This window comes from Vanrija pseudolonga, chromosome 7 (assembly GCF_020906515.1).
Source record: "Vanrija pseudolonga chromosome 7, complete sequence".
NCBI lineage: Eukaryota > Fungi > Basidiomycota > Tremellomycetes > Trichosporonales > Trichosporonaceae > Vanrija > Vanrija pseudolonga.
The window spans coordinates 910,573-928,352 of record NC_085855.1 but is presented as its reverse complement, the minus strand read 5'-3'; the positions used below and the strand labels follow the sequence as shown (position 1 = coordinate 928,352).

Genomic DNA, 17,780 nt, shown 5'->3' with positions numbered 1-17,780 from the left:
CGCCGCCGACAGCATGGCGACGTCAGTTTAGAGCACACGCTAACGCTGCTCCAAGCACGAGGACAGCACCCCCGCGTCGCGACAGTCTTGGACCTGGTCGTCGTGAAACTGCGCATCTGCGCGCGTCTGCGTCTGCTCATCGCGCACAGTCCTGTCAGCCTCACCTTGAACACGAGGCCAACCGTGCTCGCAAACAGACACGGCGACAACCCTATCCCCCAAAACAACAAGGATCCCAACCAACCTGCACACTGCCTCGCCTCGCCTCGCCTCGCCTCGCCTCGCCTCACCTCGCCTCGCCTTGCCTCGTTGCACATTTAGGATGGACAAGCTCAACGCACTCTTTACAGCTACATTCATTCACCTTCACTCTTTAAATCCTATCACTCTCGTCGTTACAGCACAACGACTCGCCGTTTCTTCCTCCTCCGCCTCTGCCCTCCCGACAGGTCTACAACACCTCTCGGAGATTCGCATTTCCCCGGCATCCCCTCCGCCCTCATCCCAAATCCCTACTCTCTAGTGACTATGTCGGCCGACATCTTTTCCAATGGCATGACGGCGGAGGACCGCGCGAGGCTTGTGTCCCTTGCTGCGGCCGCGCATGCGCTGCTTTTGCAACATCCAAGCAATGTACGCGTGTCCCTTTTCTGCTGGTAGCTTTAACTAACATCTTCTAGACGATGAGCTTGGGGGACTTTATCGACGAGCTGCGAGGCGTGGGCGTAGGATCTGCCATGATCGATGAGTTGATCATCTACATGTCGTCAAGTCGCATGGTCGATTTATGGCGTCACCGTGTGTCCAATGAGACCTGGATCAGCTCGACCATACCAAGCTAAACACCACAACCCATCGTATTCGACGTCCCAGCACCCCCACCGACTCCCCACCTCACACCACTGTATCGCCAGTCCTGCAGCACAGGCTTGCCAGGCCCACTTTCACGCCCTTGACGGTGAGCTTTTTGAGAGACAGTCAACCGTCGCTGCTACCCACCTACTGACATAGTCACCCAGACCCACACTCCGTTTCGCTCACACGAACACTTCCCCACAGCTATTGTAGATCACCCACACTGTACTGTATGCGACGCCCCATGACGTGTTGTTTGCCAAGGAGCCACGGTGACGAGCCCGTCACCACAAGGAGCCCAACTTAAAAGCTCACAAAGAACCACCCACACGGTTGAGGGCAAACCGCTCAATGGAGACACCTATGCCAAGACCATTGTCTCTGTAAGATGTGCACCACTCCCGTTGCTAGCTTGATTAATGAGCTGCATCATACTACCAAGCTTCCGCTCCAACGTCATTCGAGTCTGGCAAGGTAAACTGATACGTCGCATTGGACGTCGTCCCCGAGGGTAAGAACATGTTTGCGAGCCTTGGGCCGATTAGCAACAGCAACAATGGGCATTACTCACTCAAGAGGAAGGAAGAGAGAATCCGAGCCATCGACTGGCAAACCCAGATCGGCAAAGTTCTGTGCGTGTTAGATGGCTCTCACCTCCTAGTCACTCACGTTGTCCTGTAGCCAGGTGGGGAGATTGCTTGGACTGAATTCGTTTGGCCACGCAAAGCCTTCGGTGGTGTCGCTGAAGACCGGCCATGCATCTCCCGCCATGCCGTCTGCCAACCCATCACCCATCGCGGGTAAGCTGAGAAGACTCTGCAGTCCGCCTGCAAGGTCACCGACAGCTTCGGAGGCAGTAGGCGGGTTTGTTGGCAAATGGTCAGAGAGGTAATGGCCACCACGAGGGGTCCCAGGGACGGTTGACAGGGCGCCTGTTTTGCGTCTAAAGTTTGATAGCATCAACTTGAGAGTCAAGGCGTAACGCTCGGCGAAGCACTCGGCAGACAGGACGTGGGCGATTTCGGACACCTGGTTGTTCAGAGTCGGCAGGGAGATTGCGCTGGGGTACAGCATAGCAATCTTCAAGAGGAATACGGCAGCAAAGGCCACAGTGGCCAGCTGGTCGTGCGTTGCATCTGGGGAATGTTAGACTGGAGACGCACGCACGCCTGCAGAGAGCGTCACTCACATTTGAGATGGCTGCGGAGGGTTTTGGAATGGAGGAAGACTTGGACACATCGTAGGGCGGCGTCCTTGGCCTCGAAAGCAAGCTCCCTCTGATCGTTGGAGAGCTGGGGGTGAGCAGGGCTTTGGTAGACGGAACTCTCACCTTGTCCCACTGGCAACCACGCAGGGCAACGCACACGGTCCACAGTTGAGCGTAGACGAGGTCAGCCTCCAAGAGGCGGACAAGGACGCTATCCTCGTCGTATCTAGTTCTGTGGATGTCGTACCACTCTTGATACCAGTCCTGCATTTGTCCAAACACGGTTCGCACGAACAGGATGGTATCCGAGTCAACCTTGCCGTGGAGAGGCGTCAAGTGGTCTAGAATGCGGACTGTTGTTTGTTAGTAAGGGCTCACAGGGGGTTAAGTTTCTGCTCACCTCGAAGGCCAACAAGCTCAACACGCGCAACAAGGCTAGCATCGGTTTCTGACACCATTGGGTGGGACCTAGGCAGGTGTTAGGCGTTACTCAAGACTGGTTGTTGCTGGCTCACAAAAGGACACGGGCGGCCCGGACCGAAGAATCGTCACGGAGAAGGATTGGCTTGCCAGTGCCGAGGGAAGAGCTGTGCGGTATGAGCGATGAACTCGAACCCCAGTATCAAAACTTACAGCTGCTCGTGGAGGTAACAGTTGAGCCAGATTCGTGCAGAGACGACTGATTGAGGCTGTCAGAGCCGTCACAAGTGCACCACTTACCAAGGTCACGTTCCTCAATCTCTGTACGTTGCTCATCCGAATCGACCAGCTTGTCGAGTGCCCGATGAAGGTTCATGTCTAGCCCCATCCTCAGGGCGTGTCCACAGGGGAGCCAGCTGTATTGGCTCCAGACACTCAGAATGAGCATTGCAAGTACGGCCTCCTTTCGGACAATGGGACCGAACAATGTTGATCGGGCAATGCCTTGAGCCTCTTCAAGACATCTGTGGAACGTTTGGCCAAGGGGTCCGTTCCCGGCACGAATCTTAGCGGCCACCGCCAGCAATCCTGGATGTAAGCGCGGATGGGAGGAGTGCGGACTCACCATTGGTAGAGAATGGTGTACGCTCAATGAATGTCTCGTACGTATCGTACTTCTTGTCCCACAGGGGAACAAAGTAGTGGCAACCGGAAAAGAAGCTGAGGAGGTGAGATTCTGGGCCGGCCGGGTGAACTCACATGTCCCACAACTCTCGAGCCTCGATGTCAGATACCAACCCCTTTGTTACCACATCGGGGAATGGGTTTCGGGGCGTCGGGTCAGGCTTGGTCTGCTTCTTTACTCGTAGGTGAATGGTCCTTCCGCCGATTGTAACTCGCTTGCGCTTACGACTCCGTGGCCGGTCTGCAAAGCTGCTTACGCCGGTGCCTTCGTCGGACGCTCGATGAGAGGCTGAAGCGTCTGAGGGCGGCTCGTCTGTCGGGTTCTCACTCGACACACCACCGTTGGCAAGGGCAGCAGCTTGGTCGGCGGCGTTGGCAAGCGTCTGAAGCGCCTGAATCGGCGCACCCATTGACGAGGAGGGAACAGCGGCATCCGATGACATCGAGTTGACGCTGGACGCACGGGAGGATCGACGCGAGTGGTTTGGGGATGGTGGCGCAGAAGACAGTGGGATGATACCGTACGTGCCGAAGCGGTGATTCTGAAGGTTGTTTCAGCCCAACACGTCTCATAGCTGTGGTGTCGATTCAACTTACTGGCGGCGCAAATCCGGGTAGCTTTGGCCAGACCCGGGCTTCGTCGTCGGTGTGCATTGCCTCGCCTGTGCGTCGACCGCTGGCAATGTTTTGCGGGGACCGAGGTGCTGCCTCGCCGGTTGATCCCGCAAACATCACGCCCGAGTGTTGCTGGGCCACAGCAGGGGATGCATTGGAGAAGACGGAGGGTGGGGTCGTGGACGAGTTGAAGATGTGAGCAATGGGTGTGATGGACGAGGCGTCGCTGGGCGGCACAAAAGTCTGCAAGGAAGACGGTGTCGCTGCTGGTGCAGACTGAGGGAGCATGGAGAGGATTTGTTGAAGCTGGAGAGAGAGAGAGAGCCGTGTCAGCGAGGGGAAGTTGGATCGGCCATCTGGCGTCCACGTACAGCAGTCTGAATCTGGTTCTGGCCGTTGGCCAGCTCTTGCACACTCTTCTCCAAGTTGGTAACTCGACCTTCAGCATCACCATTCCAACCACTTCCCGAAGGGTTGTCACTCCTGCCCCGGCCTTCCCTTCGGTCAGACGCCTTCTCAAAGACGCAGGGGATGCCGTTTAGTAGGCATCGCCGACAAGTCTGTTTCGAACCCGATGGGTCCCATTCACAACGGTTCTTTCCTTTACGGCCTGTAATGGTGAGCCCAAAGATGACTCGGAGTGTGTCACAACTCACATGCGACACATGCGCGACTGCCGCGTTTGCCTGTGGGGCCACCGCCTGAAGCAGGGAAAGCTTGCGGGACGGCCGCTCTTGACGAGCTCTCATTTCGGGAGCTATCACGGTCGCGGCCATGGGACTCGTCTTTGGTGGAGAGACCACTGTTACCATACCCGTAGCTGTCCATGCTCGGAATGGCTGGCCGGTTGTAACCGGCAAGGCCGGTCGAGTAGTTGCGAGAGAAGGAGTGTGGGTTCATGGCTTGATGGGTGGTTATCGCCGCCCTCGTCCCAAAGCTCGGCGCTTGGTCTGGCCCCTGCGTACTATTTCCGGTCAGGGGTCCAGCCGAAAGATGAGCTGCAATGAGGAGAGGTGGATGCTGGATGCAGTGTTCTGAAGACGGCGTTGAGGCTTGACGCCGGTTGTGCTGGCGTCGGATACGCTGATTATGGGTCCGGAGTTGGTAAGATGAGATGAATGATCCACTTTCAAGAGGGTAAATGTCGGGGCGCACAACAGATCAAGGAGCGGGAGTGTAGCGCGCGCGACTGAGAGTAGCGCGTGTCGAGTGGGGGTGTGGGGCTTTCGTGTGTGCTGCGTGTCGGCCGGTGTCGACGAGTTGCGGGTGGGGTTGGATGAATGTTCAACAACAGTGTGGGAGGGAGAGGGGAGATGAGCGGCGGAGTGCCGGGCCGTGCCGGGGGGGGGGTGGACCTTTGTCAGGGACAAACCAAGGGCGGGGCAAAGTAAGTAGCAGCAACGAGGTGCGGAGACCACGGCACCAATTCGGCTCCCTCGCCGATCGTGGGCCGACAGTGAGGTTGGGGTTGAAATGGCATTGGGCGCGGCCTAAGAGGATCCAAGTCATGCATCAGCATCCCGAACCGCAATCCTAGAGTTGGTGGATACCACTGCGAGGCAATTGTCATGACTGCACCGTCAAAGGCACCTGTCTTGAATCTCTCGTCGTTCGAGATTGGGATTGAGGATCAACTCGTTAGAGGACCCATGTGGGGGAGCATGACAAATTACCCCATAGGGTAATTTGTGTTCATCGCCGGCCCACGGCCCATGGCCGCTCCGTCCCCGGCCCGGGTAGACGGCGGCGGCCCGGCCAGGGAAAGTGACAGCGAGGGCCGACGTTTGTTGGCAAGTTGCGTCGAGTTTCTCGCCTTCTGATGGTTATCTCCTAATCGTCGCAGCGGGTCGTTCGCAATCTGGTGTAAAACTCGGGAACCAGTGCCGAGTTTCACGGGAAGCCGATGTTGCTAGGCGAGACGCGGCGGCGTCAGAGTGGCTCAAAGGTCGACCGACGGACAGACGGCCTTGGCGAGCTGGCCGGGGTGTCGGAGAAGCCCGTTCGGACTTGTCCACATCCTCAGGAAGTGTGCTCCTTCGGCTACAAGACGATCGCGTAGTTGGGGCATAGTTTGACGGGAGAGTTGAGGTTGAGATGTGATGGGGGTGGAGGAGTGTTGCACATTGGTACCCAGGTGGGGGGTGGTCTCGGGTTGCCTCTCGCTCCCACCACACGATCAATCTGCCTCTGTTGCGAGATTAATAGCATAGATATACTAGGTGCAGCGGGGCAGAGGCCCTAGCATGTGAGAGGTGCAGCCGCTGTGGCATTCTCGAATTATGAGATATTTGTGGCGGCACCTTCCTTGGCACATCGTCAGTCGCCCTCCACGACAACGTACCAATTCCAATACCAGACCTCCAAGGACGCCGTTAGCATAAATTGGAAGCACCCAAGTGGTATGCTTGAGACTTGAGGGGCATTTGTGGCGCAGCCACCTTCCGCACCTTCCTTCCCACCCTTTCGGCCGCCAAGACCTTCATCAATCCTCTCTACTGAAATGCTGGCGTATTCAGAGGTTTACCCGCATCTGCGCTGCACTTCTATCATCCTTTGGACTGTGTACCGTACCCCTTTCCAGATCTGGGAGGACATTTATGGCGTGGCCACCTTGGCCACCTTCCTCGTCTCTCTCTCCTTCTCAAACGCCGTTGTACCTCTTCTACTGTAACACTAGCCCACCCGGCAGTTGGTCGGCCTCTGATACACACCCTATCCGTACTTCAGGCTATATGCACTGCTCAGTTTTGGATCCGGGGACCATTTGTGGCGCAGAAACCTTCGCGCGATTCCTTCTCTCTATTTCCGTCGCCAACACCTTCATTTCTCCTCTCTACGGCAATCCTGGCGTATGTATCGGTTCACTTGTATCTGAACCACACTCTTATCATGCTTCAGGCTATGCACTATGCCCATTTTCGGATCTAGGAGCACATTTGTGGCGTAGCCACCCTCTCCACCTTCCTTCCCCTCTATTTCCGTCGCCAACACCTTCATATCGCCTCTATTCCGCGATCCTGCCCTATGGATCGGTTTATCTGCATGTGAACCACACTTTCGCAATGCTTCAGGATATGTGCTGTACCTGGTTTCGGATCTGGGAGGATATTTGCGGCGTTGCCCCCGTCGGCGCCTTCCTCGGTATTCTCTCCTTTTTCAACGCCGTTATCGCTCTTCTACTGTAATACTAGCGCATCCAGGTGTTGGTCTGGCTCGGTTACGCACCCTTTTAATACTAGAGGCGACCCACTGCCGCCAGTTCTCGGATCCGGGACCATATATGTCGCAGCCACCTTCGCCACCCCCCTTCCCTCGCTTTCCTTTGTCAACACCTTTATATCTCGGCTCTACTCCAACGTCAGCGTTTGGAACTGTTCATCTGCATCTGAACCACACCCCTGTCGTGCTTGGTGCATTCACCGTTCCAGTTTCGGCTCCGGGGGCCAAGGGTGGCGCAGCCACCGTCGCCACCTCCCTTCGCCCCCTTCCCTTCGACAACACCTTCATATCTCGCCTCTACTGCAATGCCAGCGTTCACAGCTGTTCATCTGCATCTGAACCACATCCATTTCATGCTTGGTGCATGCACCCGTGTCAGTTTCGGATCCGAAGGCCATTTGTGGCGGAGTCACCTTGGCCTCCTCCTCCTCGCTCCTCGTCCTTCTTCAACACCTTTCATCGCTCTTCTCCACAAAACTACTCAACTCTCTAGCTGTTCAGCTTCATCTGGGCCTCGCCCTTGTCATGCTGGACGTTTCCTTTCGCCTCCTGAGCCTTGTCGCCTGTAATGGCGCCGACAACAGCGTCCTTCTTGCCGGAGATGCGGTCTCCGAGCCTACACGCGTCTGTCAGCTCTTGTCTCGTCTCGTGAACGCGTGTACTCGCCCCTCTGCGTAGCCCTTGGCCTCTGCGGCCTTCATTTCTCCTTCTCCCTTCAGGCGCTGCTCCTTTCCGGCCGTAGTGAAGCTCGAGGGCTCAGACGAGCCGCCGACGGCCTGGTAGCCGGCCTCGATGGTCGAGCCGAGCATCTCCTTGGCAGAACCAAGAGCGGTGTTGATCTTCAATAAATGTTAGCGGTGGCAGGAGCGGCTGCTACACGAGCCTTACCTGAGCGTTGACCTTGGAAGGTTCAGACATGGTGGTGGTTGGGAGTGTTGGTGAGGTGGGGGTGGCAAGTTGTGGTGGTGGCGGGGGAGTTCCCGACGACAACCCTCCTTAAATACACATCCTGTAGACCTCCCTCCGGCCGGTAAAGCTATCCGTCCCGAGAGCAAGCTGGATGAACCGGGTAGCAATGCTTGGTCGGTCATTGACGTCAGAGGGATGAAAGGATGGTGGAGTTGGGGCGTGTGGCAGGGAAGGCTGGAGATGTGACGTCAGAGAAAAACGTGCCACAGCCCGAAAAATACATCCTGAACATCAAGTTCCTTGGCTTTCTGCGTCACCTCCTCAACATCAACGCACTCCGCTCCTCCCCTCGGTCGGCCGACAGTGGAGTACACTCCATCCCTATCGCCTTTCCCACGCGTAAAGTCACCGCTATGACGACACAGGCCGAGGCACCCCTCCCGAACGTCTTGAGCCGCTTGGAGGCTCTCGTCAAGCACCACATGGAACAGTTAGTCCATGGCCCCCAGGTCGGGGACCTTGGTCCGCCGCCGCTGCTGCTGCGCAAGGCTGACCACATGACATCACAGATACGACCCGTCACATGATTGGGCTCATGGTATGTCCGGTTTTGTTGGGTCCCGAAGGTGGCCGCGCGGCGCGCCGAGTGTTGACAACCTTGAAACAGTGGACCGCGTGCGGAATGTGGCCCTGGACATTGGGAAGACTCTGCCGGGGGCCGACATTGCCGTCATTGAGGTCGCCGCGTTGATGCACGACCTCGCAGATGGTGGGCCACGGATCACTGACTTGCCTGCCTGTCGAGCTGACATCACAGCCAAGTACTCTCAGTCGGGCTCACTTCCGGACAACGTGACGCGTGTCCTTGACGAAGCTCCAGCGTCAGAGCTGTCTCGTGACCAAATCGACCTGATACTGAGGATCGTCCCCGCCGTGTCCTACTCGACTGAGAAGAAACTCAGAGCCGCTGGCGGCTGGGGTGATTGGCACAACACGTGTGTCGAGCTCCACGCTGTCCAAGATGCCGACCGGTTGGATGCTATCGGTGCCATTGGGGTGCTGCGCTGTGCCGCCTTTTCCGGAGCGAAGAATCGAATTCTGCTGGAGGATGAGCCCAACACCCCTGGGAACAGCTGCGAGGGACACTTTTATGACAAGCTGCTCAAGATCAAGGATCTGATGAAGGTGGGTCTGGATCCTGATGCGCCGGGGCCCAGTGGACCATCAGCAGTAGCGACTACCTTCGCCCTGTGCTTGCGGTGGTAGGGAGTGCTCGGCACTACCCGCTCGTGGCAGCGACGGCCGGAGGAGGATGGCACCGGTCTCAGCGAGGCCGCGCGGGGGGACGGGATCCGTCTGGAGTGGACGCTCGTGGGCGGTACAGGTGTCGTCGACGACGCAGGCGCGGCATTCTCAGAGACTGACTGAATATCAGACCAAGGCGGGCCACCAAGAGGCCGAGAAGCGTCACGCTACGGTGAGTAACGGCATTGTCGTAGTCCAAGTAGAACACTCTGATCAGCCTCCAGATGGTAGCTTTCCTTGGTGCTCTCAACCTGGAACGAAATCTGTGGCACCAGTGAACAGATATCCTGGCAGAGGATGACCCATGTTGGCGTCTTCATCTCGTTTCCAGATAGGCATAGACATTAGATATGCAGGGGGTGCAGCCGGCGACACTCGTTGGCCCTGTGGCACAAGTAATAGATATCCTGGCAGAGGATGGCCCGTGTTGGCATCTTCATCTCGTTTCTAGATAGGCATAGACATTAGATATGCATGGGGTGCAGCCGACGACACTCGTTGGCCTAGGCAGGTGTGACCAGAGACGTCGGTGGACCTAGGCGGACTCGGCAGACACAATGTAACCCTTGTCCTTGACAATGTTCCGGGTTCTGGACAGGAGTGTGTACTGGTAAAGTTAACGAGAGAAGGCCCGTCGAACCTACCGTCACAACCCAGTCCACTGCGACATCTGGCTTTGCTTGTCCGCAGAAGGAGCTGCCGTCTGCAGCCACAGGGATAATCGACGACAAGGCAGGGGTAGATTTAGCGGGAACAAGGCCTCCCAGCACCGACTTGAACTCGTGCAAGAGGTTGTGAAGGTCGGCAGCGGGTAGGGGGTCTGCAAGTCTCGTCAACAGCCGCCCCATGTACCACAATGGAGCAACTCACCCGGACCAGCGCCACCGCCAGACGCCCAGAGCTGAATGCGGTGCGAGGACGCAAAGGCCGTGTAGTCCTGTGGCAAGGTGTAGCAGTCTGTTGTGTTGAGCTCGTTGGCAACCGGAGCCTTGATGGTGACGAGCTCGGCAAGAATGGGCTCGAGAAGGTTGAGAGTGCCCCAGTTCTTCACGTCCTTGATCTCTCCGCTCGTGATCGTCTTCCAGAACTCGACCCAGGTGGACGCTGCCGTCAGTACGTTTGGCCTCGTTCCGCAACCTACCTGGCTCATCCTTGGGCAGGCCTACCAAGACGGTGTCAAGCAGCTCGAGGCCCTTGTGCTCGGCCAACGTCTGCAGAGCCTTGGAAACCTCGGCGGCATACGACGCAGCGGTGCCCTTGTTGACAATCTGAATCTTGACAGTCACATCATAGTCGGCCAACGAGCACGCGTCCCAAGAGTGCTTGTGGAGCGTACCCGGTCGGGGAATGATGAGCAGGTCGGCTCCGGCGTCGTACGAGGCCGATGCAGGCTTGGAGTCGAGCGCAGTGTGGAGAGCGCGGTGGACAAGCGGCGGGAGGTCGTACTTTGGCTTTGCCGGCCTTGAGTATCGGACCTGGAGAGGGGCTTGAACGCCGCTGAACAGCAAGAGGTGAACCATGCCGTGTGGGCTGGCGGGCAGAGATAGAGACGAAGCGGAGTAGAGGGAACGCTTGTCACTTGTGTGTCGCGCAATGTCGTATTGTTGGGATGCAGCTGGGTTTGACGATGAGCGGCGTCCACAAAGGGTCGCGCGATTTGGTAAGCGACGCACGTCAAGGCAGGGGAGGAGCGGGTGCGGACCGATTATCGGAGGAGCGGGGGGACGGCGGCGTAACGTGCAGCAGTTCAGTTTAGGGACACTTACAAGGGCCAGCACGGAAGAGACGGCGCCGGTGAGCATGAGCAGCAAGCAGGGGCTGGCATCAAGCAACTGCGCATGCAGCGGACGCAGCTCATCCCAGCCTAGCTGCCGGGCAGCGCGGCCAAATGCGAAGTGTGATGGCACTAGCAAACGAGATGAGATAACCTTTTACATCCTTCCCACGGTCGATCCCACCGCAAACCATCACATCATCAGTGGCTTGGCGACGAGGGCGAATGATGCACTGTACGTTACTCGTATGTCGCTCGCTCATAGGCGGCCAATGTTTATGAATACAACATTTCTACAGGCTTGGCGTAGCTCGCCCAAAATCAACAGTGGGCGTGTCCCAAGGCACAACAGGCTCGTCTCCAAACCTCGTATCGCGATACCGCTCCGTGCCGAGCATGGTCCGTGAGGAGGGAGTAGCCAGTGCGCTTGGAGAATCATTGGGGTTCGACAGTCCGTTGAGCGCGACATCCATGTATTCTCGACCGGGAGAAACAAACGGGCGGGTGTTGGCGAGGCCACGGAGTGCGGACCGCCCGCGTGTGGGGAGCGCGCTGTAGGAGAAGTGTTCCCCTCCGATCGAAGGCGATGGGCTAAGAGCGGGCGGGGTCACTGTGTTCCGATCGTGAACCAAGATCGGACCTAAGAAGTGCGAGGAGCTACCGGGAGACTCATAGCTGGGCGACCCTTGGTCTTGCTGGCCAAGTTCAGACTCGGTAATCGTAGTTAAATCGATATGCGCTTGGGAGACTTTACGACGACCTGGCTCCAGCCGAGAATGCCAGTTCCTGGGACTGGCGGCGGAGTCCAGTCGACGAGGAAGTGCGCGGCTAGGTGAAGGACCAGAAGGCTGGGGAGCCAGCCCCGCGCTATCCTCGCCCGGTGTTCTGGAGCTCCCGGCGGATCCTCGGCTGGGCGACGGCGTCCGAGGGACGGGAGGCGCGGCATCGGGAGCATTCGGCGTGCGTGGTGATTGCTCAGCGCCCGCTCTGTTGCGCTTCGTATCACGCTCAGGTGTTGACGAGGGCTTCCTCTTCAACGAGGTCTCGTTGCGAAGCAGGGGGAAGGTAGGCACAGCAGCACTGTCGGTCAGTAGGGCAAACTCCGATCGGCTCACCTTCTACCTGCCAGCACGTCGCTCATGTAGGTTCGGATTGATGACCAGGCCTCTTCCAATTGAACTTCACGCTGCCGGACCGCGGCTTCGCGTTGCTCGAGTGATGCGAGGTGACGCTTTATGAGTTCGTCTACCTTCTCACTAATCTTCGCCTCGAGGAGTTGTTCCTGCTGTCCCAACTTGGCAACCCCGTCCCTCAGAGATGCGACCTCCTGCCTGAGCATTGCAAGCTCGGGCTCGTTGTTCAGTGGGGATGTGGTCGGGGGTAGCTCTGCGGCTGTAGAAGACGTTGCTGGGGTTCCTTTGCTGGGCAAAACACCAGCCGAGGCTTGTGCAATTGGCCGTGCGAGATGTGTCGGTGCGGCGGATTGTGCAGAGGCCGAAGGAGGCTGGGGAAGGTGCGCTGGAAGCTGTCCATCGACTTCAGATCGCTGGAGAGCGACAGGTCTTGAAGGTGGCGGCGAAGAAGGAGCAGCAGATCTCGCAAGTTTGGGGATCCGGCCAGGGAGAGAGTGCAGTGGCCTTGGGTGAATGTTGATTCGTGTTGGGGCTCGAGATCGAGGCCGTGGAGAGTTGAGGTAAGCGGGACTGATGAAGTAGTTTGCGAGCTCCTCGACAAGAACGGCAGTCTTCGCGTTGGCCCCTTTGATATCATACGTCTGAAGAAAAGGAAGGCTGTCAGTGTGGACACGTGGGCGGCGGGGGTGAGGAGACGGGGGCCGTTGTCTGGAGGGAGGAAAGGCAGACTGACCTTGCACAGGCGTTGAAGATCTGCTCGTCGAAGGCCTTGGAGCTCTTCTCGTGTATATGGTCGAGTCTTGGGCATGTTTGAGATGCCAGTCGACCAAAACCTGGCGCTGCGGGACAAAGATGAAGAAAGGAAGGCTTGTTGATGGGTGGTGGCAAATGTGATTGTTGTGTCTGAATGTTGTGTTTGCGGCGATCTCGTTGAGCCCAAAGAGGCGAGGCCGTCCTGCATGTGGGCAGGCAGGTTGCGAGTTGTATTTGACCGCCCAAAACTAAATTGAACAGACTCGGTTTGTTGTATTCTGATTCGACGGTTAGGACGACTTGAAATCCAAAATGACAACGGGATCAAAAATGGGTGACACTGGGCAGTCAAAAGTGGCTTGAACCTTGAGGCACAGGTAATCCTGAATAAGCCTACTTTTTGTAATCACTGCATGTAATCGAGTTCAGGGCAGGCGGCCATGAGGAGCTAGCTGGCTGGCTGGCTGGCTGGCTGGCTGGCTGGCTGGCTGGCTGGCTGGCTGGCTGGCTGGCTGGCTGGCTGGCTGGCTGGCTGCGAGTGTGGGGTAATACTTTCCGTTAAACGATAGATGAACAGTGGTGCTTGGCTGCCCGGCCTAGGAGCAGCCGGAGGAAGCCAGCCAGCCAGCCAGCCAGCCTGCCAGCGGCCAGCGGCGAGGCATCGACGACGTCAGTCATTCCAAGTCCACTTTACGCCCTGGCTGCCGTCCATGGAAGTGGGCCCCTCGCCGCACCCAGCCAATAACCCACTCTCCCCCCCCCCCTTACATGGCAACCGTCTCCTTACCACGCAGGGATGATGCCTAATCCTGGCAGCACCCGACTAGTCCACACACCGTAACCACCACCCATCAACCACTACGACTACCACTACCACCATCACATACCTAACCACCACCACCCCACCCCACCTCAACCCGCGCACCCACACTCACACCCACATCCACACTCACCATCACACACACACGCCTTCCATCACGCGCCGCCATCACACATCTCACTCAACTATACCAGACATCGTCAAGCCCGAGTAACCCCAGCAACCTACAGGCCCCTGGTCTGTGCTATACGCCCAACGTAGCCTTCCACCCAAGTCCGTCAACCCGACACCACTTTACCTCCTCGATATTGGCTCCAGGCTCCTTCGTCAGCTTCTATCTGGGGTGCCCCTGACCGCTTGCACAATATCAACCATCTCAACTTGGCTATCTGATATCCAGATGCAGCTGGCCCACTGAGCGCGGAGCGTACGAGGACCTGGGACTCCTTCCCTCTCGTATTATAGGCAAGTGTGTCGCTATCGGCACATTCTCACTCCTCAGCACCTTCATTCCCCGCATACGTCAACGAGCCATCTACCCAGACTTCATGCGGATAGTTTGCTCTCTCGGCCATGTCTAGCCTATCAAGTGGGGCTGTCTTCTACCTCGATGAGGATCGCGACAAGGAAGCCAGCTCATCGCAATCACCATCACCTCGTCACACCCCGAGTCCCCAATCAGCCTCGTCCTCTTCCTCGCCGCTTGGCACCTCGACCCTCCAGGTCCCATCTGTTCCTTCACCCTCACTCGCCTTCACATCGCAGCCATTTGGTCGCAAGTCTGGCGTGTTCGGGGCCACACCGTCGTTCCCGTCACCACTGGCGCAGGCGATAACTGTTCCGTCCCACTCGGATTCGTCGTCGTCTTCTCCCCACTCCTCGCCCCGTCAATCAGAGGATGAACAACTTCCTCCATCTGCTAACGAAGGCACGCCCAGACGGCGGCCTGGCTCGGCTGCTTCCAAAGCAATATCTCACGGATCCACCAGCGGATCGGCCAGCCCTACGCCTTCAAGACGACGCTCGTCGTCACGACCTCCGAGCCCATCACTCATTGTTCAGAAGGGGTCGACAGTGTCACCGGGCACGCTATTGATGTCGCGAGGTGCGCGCTCTAACAGCGGATCCTCAGGCCATGGATCGAGTGTTTCACGAGATTCCCCTCCACGACAAGCAACGCTCAAGCGGGCCGAGTCGTGGAAGGAGCCCTCGACAGGGATATCTCGCCATGATCACAGCGGTTCCAGTGCGGGAGGCAGCTACATTGAAGCAGGCAATCCGGAAGCGTCCAGTCCACTGGCATTTGGAAGCCCCGAACTGGAACCCGCAATGGACACGATCGTGGCTCCTCGGCCCATCTCGGCTGTTGGTCAGTCCTCTTCACGAGACCCGCACTCCAATCTCCTCGGTCTTGGGTGGGATAGCAATTGGGAGCCTGCGTCCAGTAAAAATCGGGACAAAGGAAAGGGCAAAGACCCGATTCGGGATTCTAGTCCAACGAAGGAGAAGGAGCAAGGCATTCCTGCCAGGTTCGTCGAATGTGTTGGTAACCGACCTAACATTGCCAGCCCTGCGAGTGTCAGCCCCCTTCGCCAACGACGAGCCTCAGAGTTTCTTAGGCCATCATCCATCGACCTTCGAAAGCTGCCCCCGCCATCTCTTGTCGGCCGGCCTGGCACAGCACAGATTCCCGTCCCCAGCCTCTCCACGTCGGCCTCGATGATATCGCCTCTGAATCCTCTTCCGTCTCCATGGTCCGAGTCAGCTTTCCCTCAGATGAGCAGCCTAAACAGCGATGCGTCGCCATCCATCGCCTCGTCCGCGGGTGCAGCCATGCGTCTGAATCGTGTTCCGACAAGCGTCCGTTTAGCTGCCGACCTGATCAAGACTCAGACGCCCCCACTGCAGCAGATCGAAACGCCGAGCAACACTTCGACTGGCTCAGTGCCGACACCTAACCCCTCTCCGGTCGAATCTGAGCATCCTACCGCTTCAGCCAGATTTCAGAAACCGTCTATAGCAGCCGCTGGATCGCTGCCACCAGACACACTGGTCTCAATCACCTCGCCATCGAGCACTCAACGCCACGACTCGCTTGAAGCTGCATACGCCTCCAGCGTGTCTCCTCCCAAGGCTCCGTCGCCATTAGCCACGATGCGGCCGACCACCATACACAGTGGGCCGTCATCTGTGTCGCCACCTGCCTCTTCTACCTTGTCGGCCTCCCCTGATATCCAGAGTACTGCAAGCTCAGATCCGATATCCGTTCCGCATGGCCTTCTGCGCACTGCTATCCACGACGCATTATCTTCGTCCATGTCGCTGCCAATGTCCCCGTCGCCTCTCAGCTCCGGGGTGTCACGCTCAATCGCAGATGACATGGCGGCCTTGAAGTTGGAGAGCTCACCGGTCATCTCCCCGCCATCTACGAGGTCATCTGATATAGACTCCCCTCCAGCAGCTTTGCGATCGCGGATGCGCTCCGTCTCCTCCAAGGGCGGCCTGGGCATGGATCTTCCAGGTGTATCGTCGTCCATCGGTGATGCTGCTAGCCACGCCAACATGATCATCCAAAGTCGACAGGCAAAGATTCAAAGATGGGGGGCTCGAAACCCTGCCCAGGTAAGAGTATTTTCTCAGCCGCACTGACTCTCAGCCACGCACATTCGCTCCGCCACTATTGACCACCACCACGCATGTGCCGTCCAGGCTGAGCGCATCCTTCATCGACCAAGATCCTCCCCAAAACTCTCCCGGCCCGATATGGCAGAGGTCCTTAAGAGCAACGGCATCCACCACGTTGTATGACCCCCCAAGTGCTCGCCAAACCAGTAATCCCCTCAACGAATCGACAGATACTCTACCGCCATTTAAACCCCCGTTTAGCTCCATCGGCATGGAAAAGCAAGGGTCGGCGAGCGGGTCTGTGGCCGGCATTGAGTGGGTAGACTGGTATGACTGCTACAAGGCATACAAGGCAGAGAAGATAAGGGCGGAAGCCGAAAACGCAAAGGAATCCCGCTCCAAGCTTCCGTCACCGGCAACCGAGCGTGATTCCAAGAAGAGCGAAATTCTAGGCAAAGGGACCACCTCTGAGCCCGTCTTCCTCACACCTGTGACTTCAAGGGACGACAGTGCGGTCGTTGCTGCCGGGCAGCCAGCTTCACACAACCTCAGGCGCCGGAGCTTGTCTGTTCGATCGAGCATGTCCGGCATGGACAAGATCCCACTCAGCGCGCGTCGCTCTGCCAATACGGAGAGACCTCGCCAATTGTCTGGAGGATCGACAAAGTCTATCAGCGGCGACTCTCAGTTAGCGGCAGTTCGGAGAAAGAAGAACCTGGTCACGAAGATGGAAGGCTGGTGGAACGCTGTCAAGAGCAATTTCAGCCCCGAGCCGACTCCAGAAGAGATGCGCCACGCGACATCGGGGCTGTATCCGCAACCGAGAGTCCCTTCAGCGCCTCAAAGTCGACGGAGCAGCGACAAAGCAGGGGGGGCTTTGATGCCGAATGTCTCACGGCCCGAGCCAGCCCGCCAAGCCTCATCCGCATCGACGCGCTCGGTGAGACCTGCAGCCTCTCACGTCGAGTTGAGAGGGTTGGTTCATGACCACGTCCCATCTATGACTCCCTTGGCACCGCCACCGTCTGGATTGATGCTTCCACCACCACCGCCAAAGGCCCGAGCTATGGAGGCCGCTCTTCTGCGACACGATGCAAGAGTCGGCGCGGTTGGAACACGACTAGAGGCTAGGCGCAACCAGCCTTCCTTGCGATTGGATCTCGAACCAAGTCTCCTAGCCTCCCAGCGACCACCTGCAGCTACAAGCAGTTCCCAAGGTACTACTTCGACCGATTCGTCTGGCAACTTCATGACGTACGATTTGCGAGGCGCTGGCCCTGCTCACTCGGCACCTTATGGACTCGGCCCCGGACTGACCCCTGGCATGCCAAGGTGGGACCAGACGCCATCCCCCGTTGTGGCATTGAATGCGGCCGCACGGAAGGAAGGAAGCGACAAACCTGTTGCTCCTGGCGCGGACTTAACGGAGGCTTCAGTCAGGCAGCACGTCAAGCAAAGACT

At 57.8% G+C, this 17,780-nt stretch overlaps 5 protein-coding genes across 7 annotated transcripts; 1 reads left to right on the top strand and 4 right to left on the bottom strand.

Annotated features, from left to right (window-relative positions):
• Window positions 1-1,267: 1,267 nt before the first annotated feature.
• Window positions 1,268-5,048, bottom strand: prtT_3 (Transcriptional activator of proteases prtT). The gene is made up of 14 exons (XM_062775771.1): window positions 4,438-5,048; window positions 4,153-4,391; window positions 3,764-4,087; window positions 3,242-3,708; window positions 3,108-3,202; window positions 2,783-3,070; window positions 2,696-2,741; window positions 2,578-2,649; window positions 2,463-2,530; window positions 2,186-2,415; window positions 2,045-2,147; window positions 1,525-1,991; window positions 1,427-1,485; window positions 1,268-1,386 (listed from the first exon to the last, which is right to left on the bottom strand). Exons 1-14 carry the CDS (start codon window positions 4,679-4,681, stop codon window positions 1,290-1,292), a joined length of 2,799 nt encoding a protein of 932 aa, XP_062631755.1. The 5' UTR covers window positions 4,682-5,048; the 3' UTR covers window positions 1,268-1,289.
• Window positions 5,049-7,489: 2,441 nt separating this feature from the next.
• On the bottom strand, window positions 7,490-7,918 carry LOC62_07G009220 (uncharacterized protein; the record flags this gene model as incomplete). The annotated part of the gene is made up of 3 exons (XM_062775770.1): window positions 7,490-7,591; window positions 7,663-7,839; window positions 7,889-7,918. 3 exons carry the CDS (start codon window positions 7,916-7,918, stop codon window positions 7,490-7,492), a joined length of 309 nt encoding a protein of 102 aa, XP_062631754.1.
• A 317-nt stretch (window positions 7,919-8,235) lies between these two features.
• On the top strand, window positions 8,236-9,567 carry ypgQ. Its single transcript, XM_062775769.1, has 6 exons — window positions 8,236-8,399; window positions 8,479-8,507; window positions 8,577-8,678; window positions 8,727-9,094; window positions 9,345-9,386; window positions 9,439-9,567. The coding sequence occupies exons 1-6, from the start codon at window positions 8,323-8,325 to the stop codon at window positions 9,490-9,492; spliced, it is 672 nt and encodes a 223-aa protein (XP_062631753.1). The 5' UTR covers window positions 8,236-8,322; the 3' UTR covers window positions 9,493-9,567.
• On the bottom strand, window positions 9,478-11,016 carry LOC62_07G009218 (uncharacterized protein; the record flags this gene model as incomplete). 3 transcript variants are annotated; one of them, XM_062775767.1, is made up of 5 exons in its annotated part: window positions 9,478-9,821; window positions 9,859-10,034; window positions 10,085-10,318; window positions 10,356-10,785; window positions 10,981-11,016. In XM_062775767.1, the coding sequence occupies 5 exons, from the start codon at window positions 11,014-11,016 to the stop codon at window positions 9,750-9,752; spliced, it is 948 nt and encodes a 315-aa protein (XP_062631750.1). In that variant the 3' UTR covers window positions 9,478-9,749. The 3 variants fall into 3 exon arrangements, with proteins under 3 accessions (XP_062631750.1, XP_062631751.1, XP_062631752.1); XM_062775766.1 differs by having other exon boundaries at window positions 10,356-10,829; window positions 10,888-10,985; XM_062775768.1 differs by having other exon boundaries at window positions 10,356-10,985.
• Window positions 11,017-11,142: 126 nt separating this feature from the next.
• Window positions 11,143-13,079, bottom strand: LOC62_07G009217 (uncharacterized protein). Its single transcript, XM_062775765.1, has 3 exons — window positions 12,855-13,079; window positions 12,104-12,762; window positions 11,143-12,068 (listed from the first exon to the last, which is right to left on the bottom strand). Exons 1-3 carry the CDS (start codon window positions 12,927-12,929, stop codon window positions 11,282-11,284), a joined length of 1,521 nt encoding a protein of 506 aa, XP_062631749.1. The 5' UTR covers window positions 12,930-13,079; the 3' UTR covers window positions 11,143-11,281.
• Window positions 13,080-17,780: the final 4,701 nt, after the last annotated feature.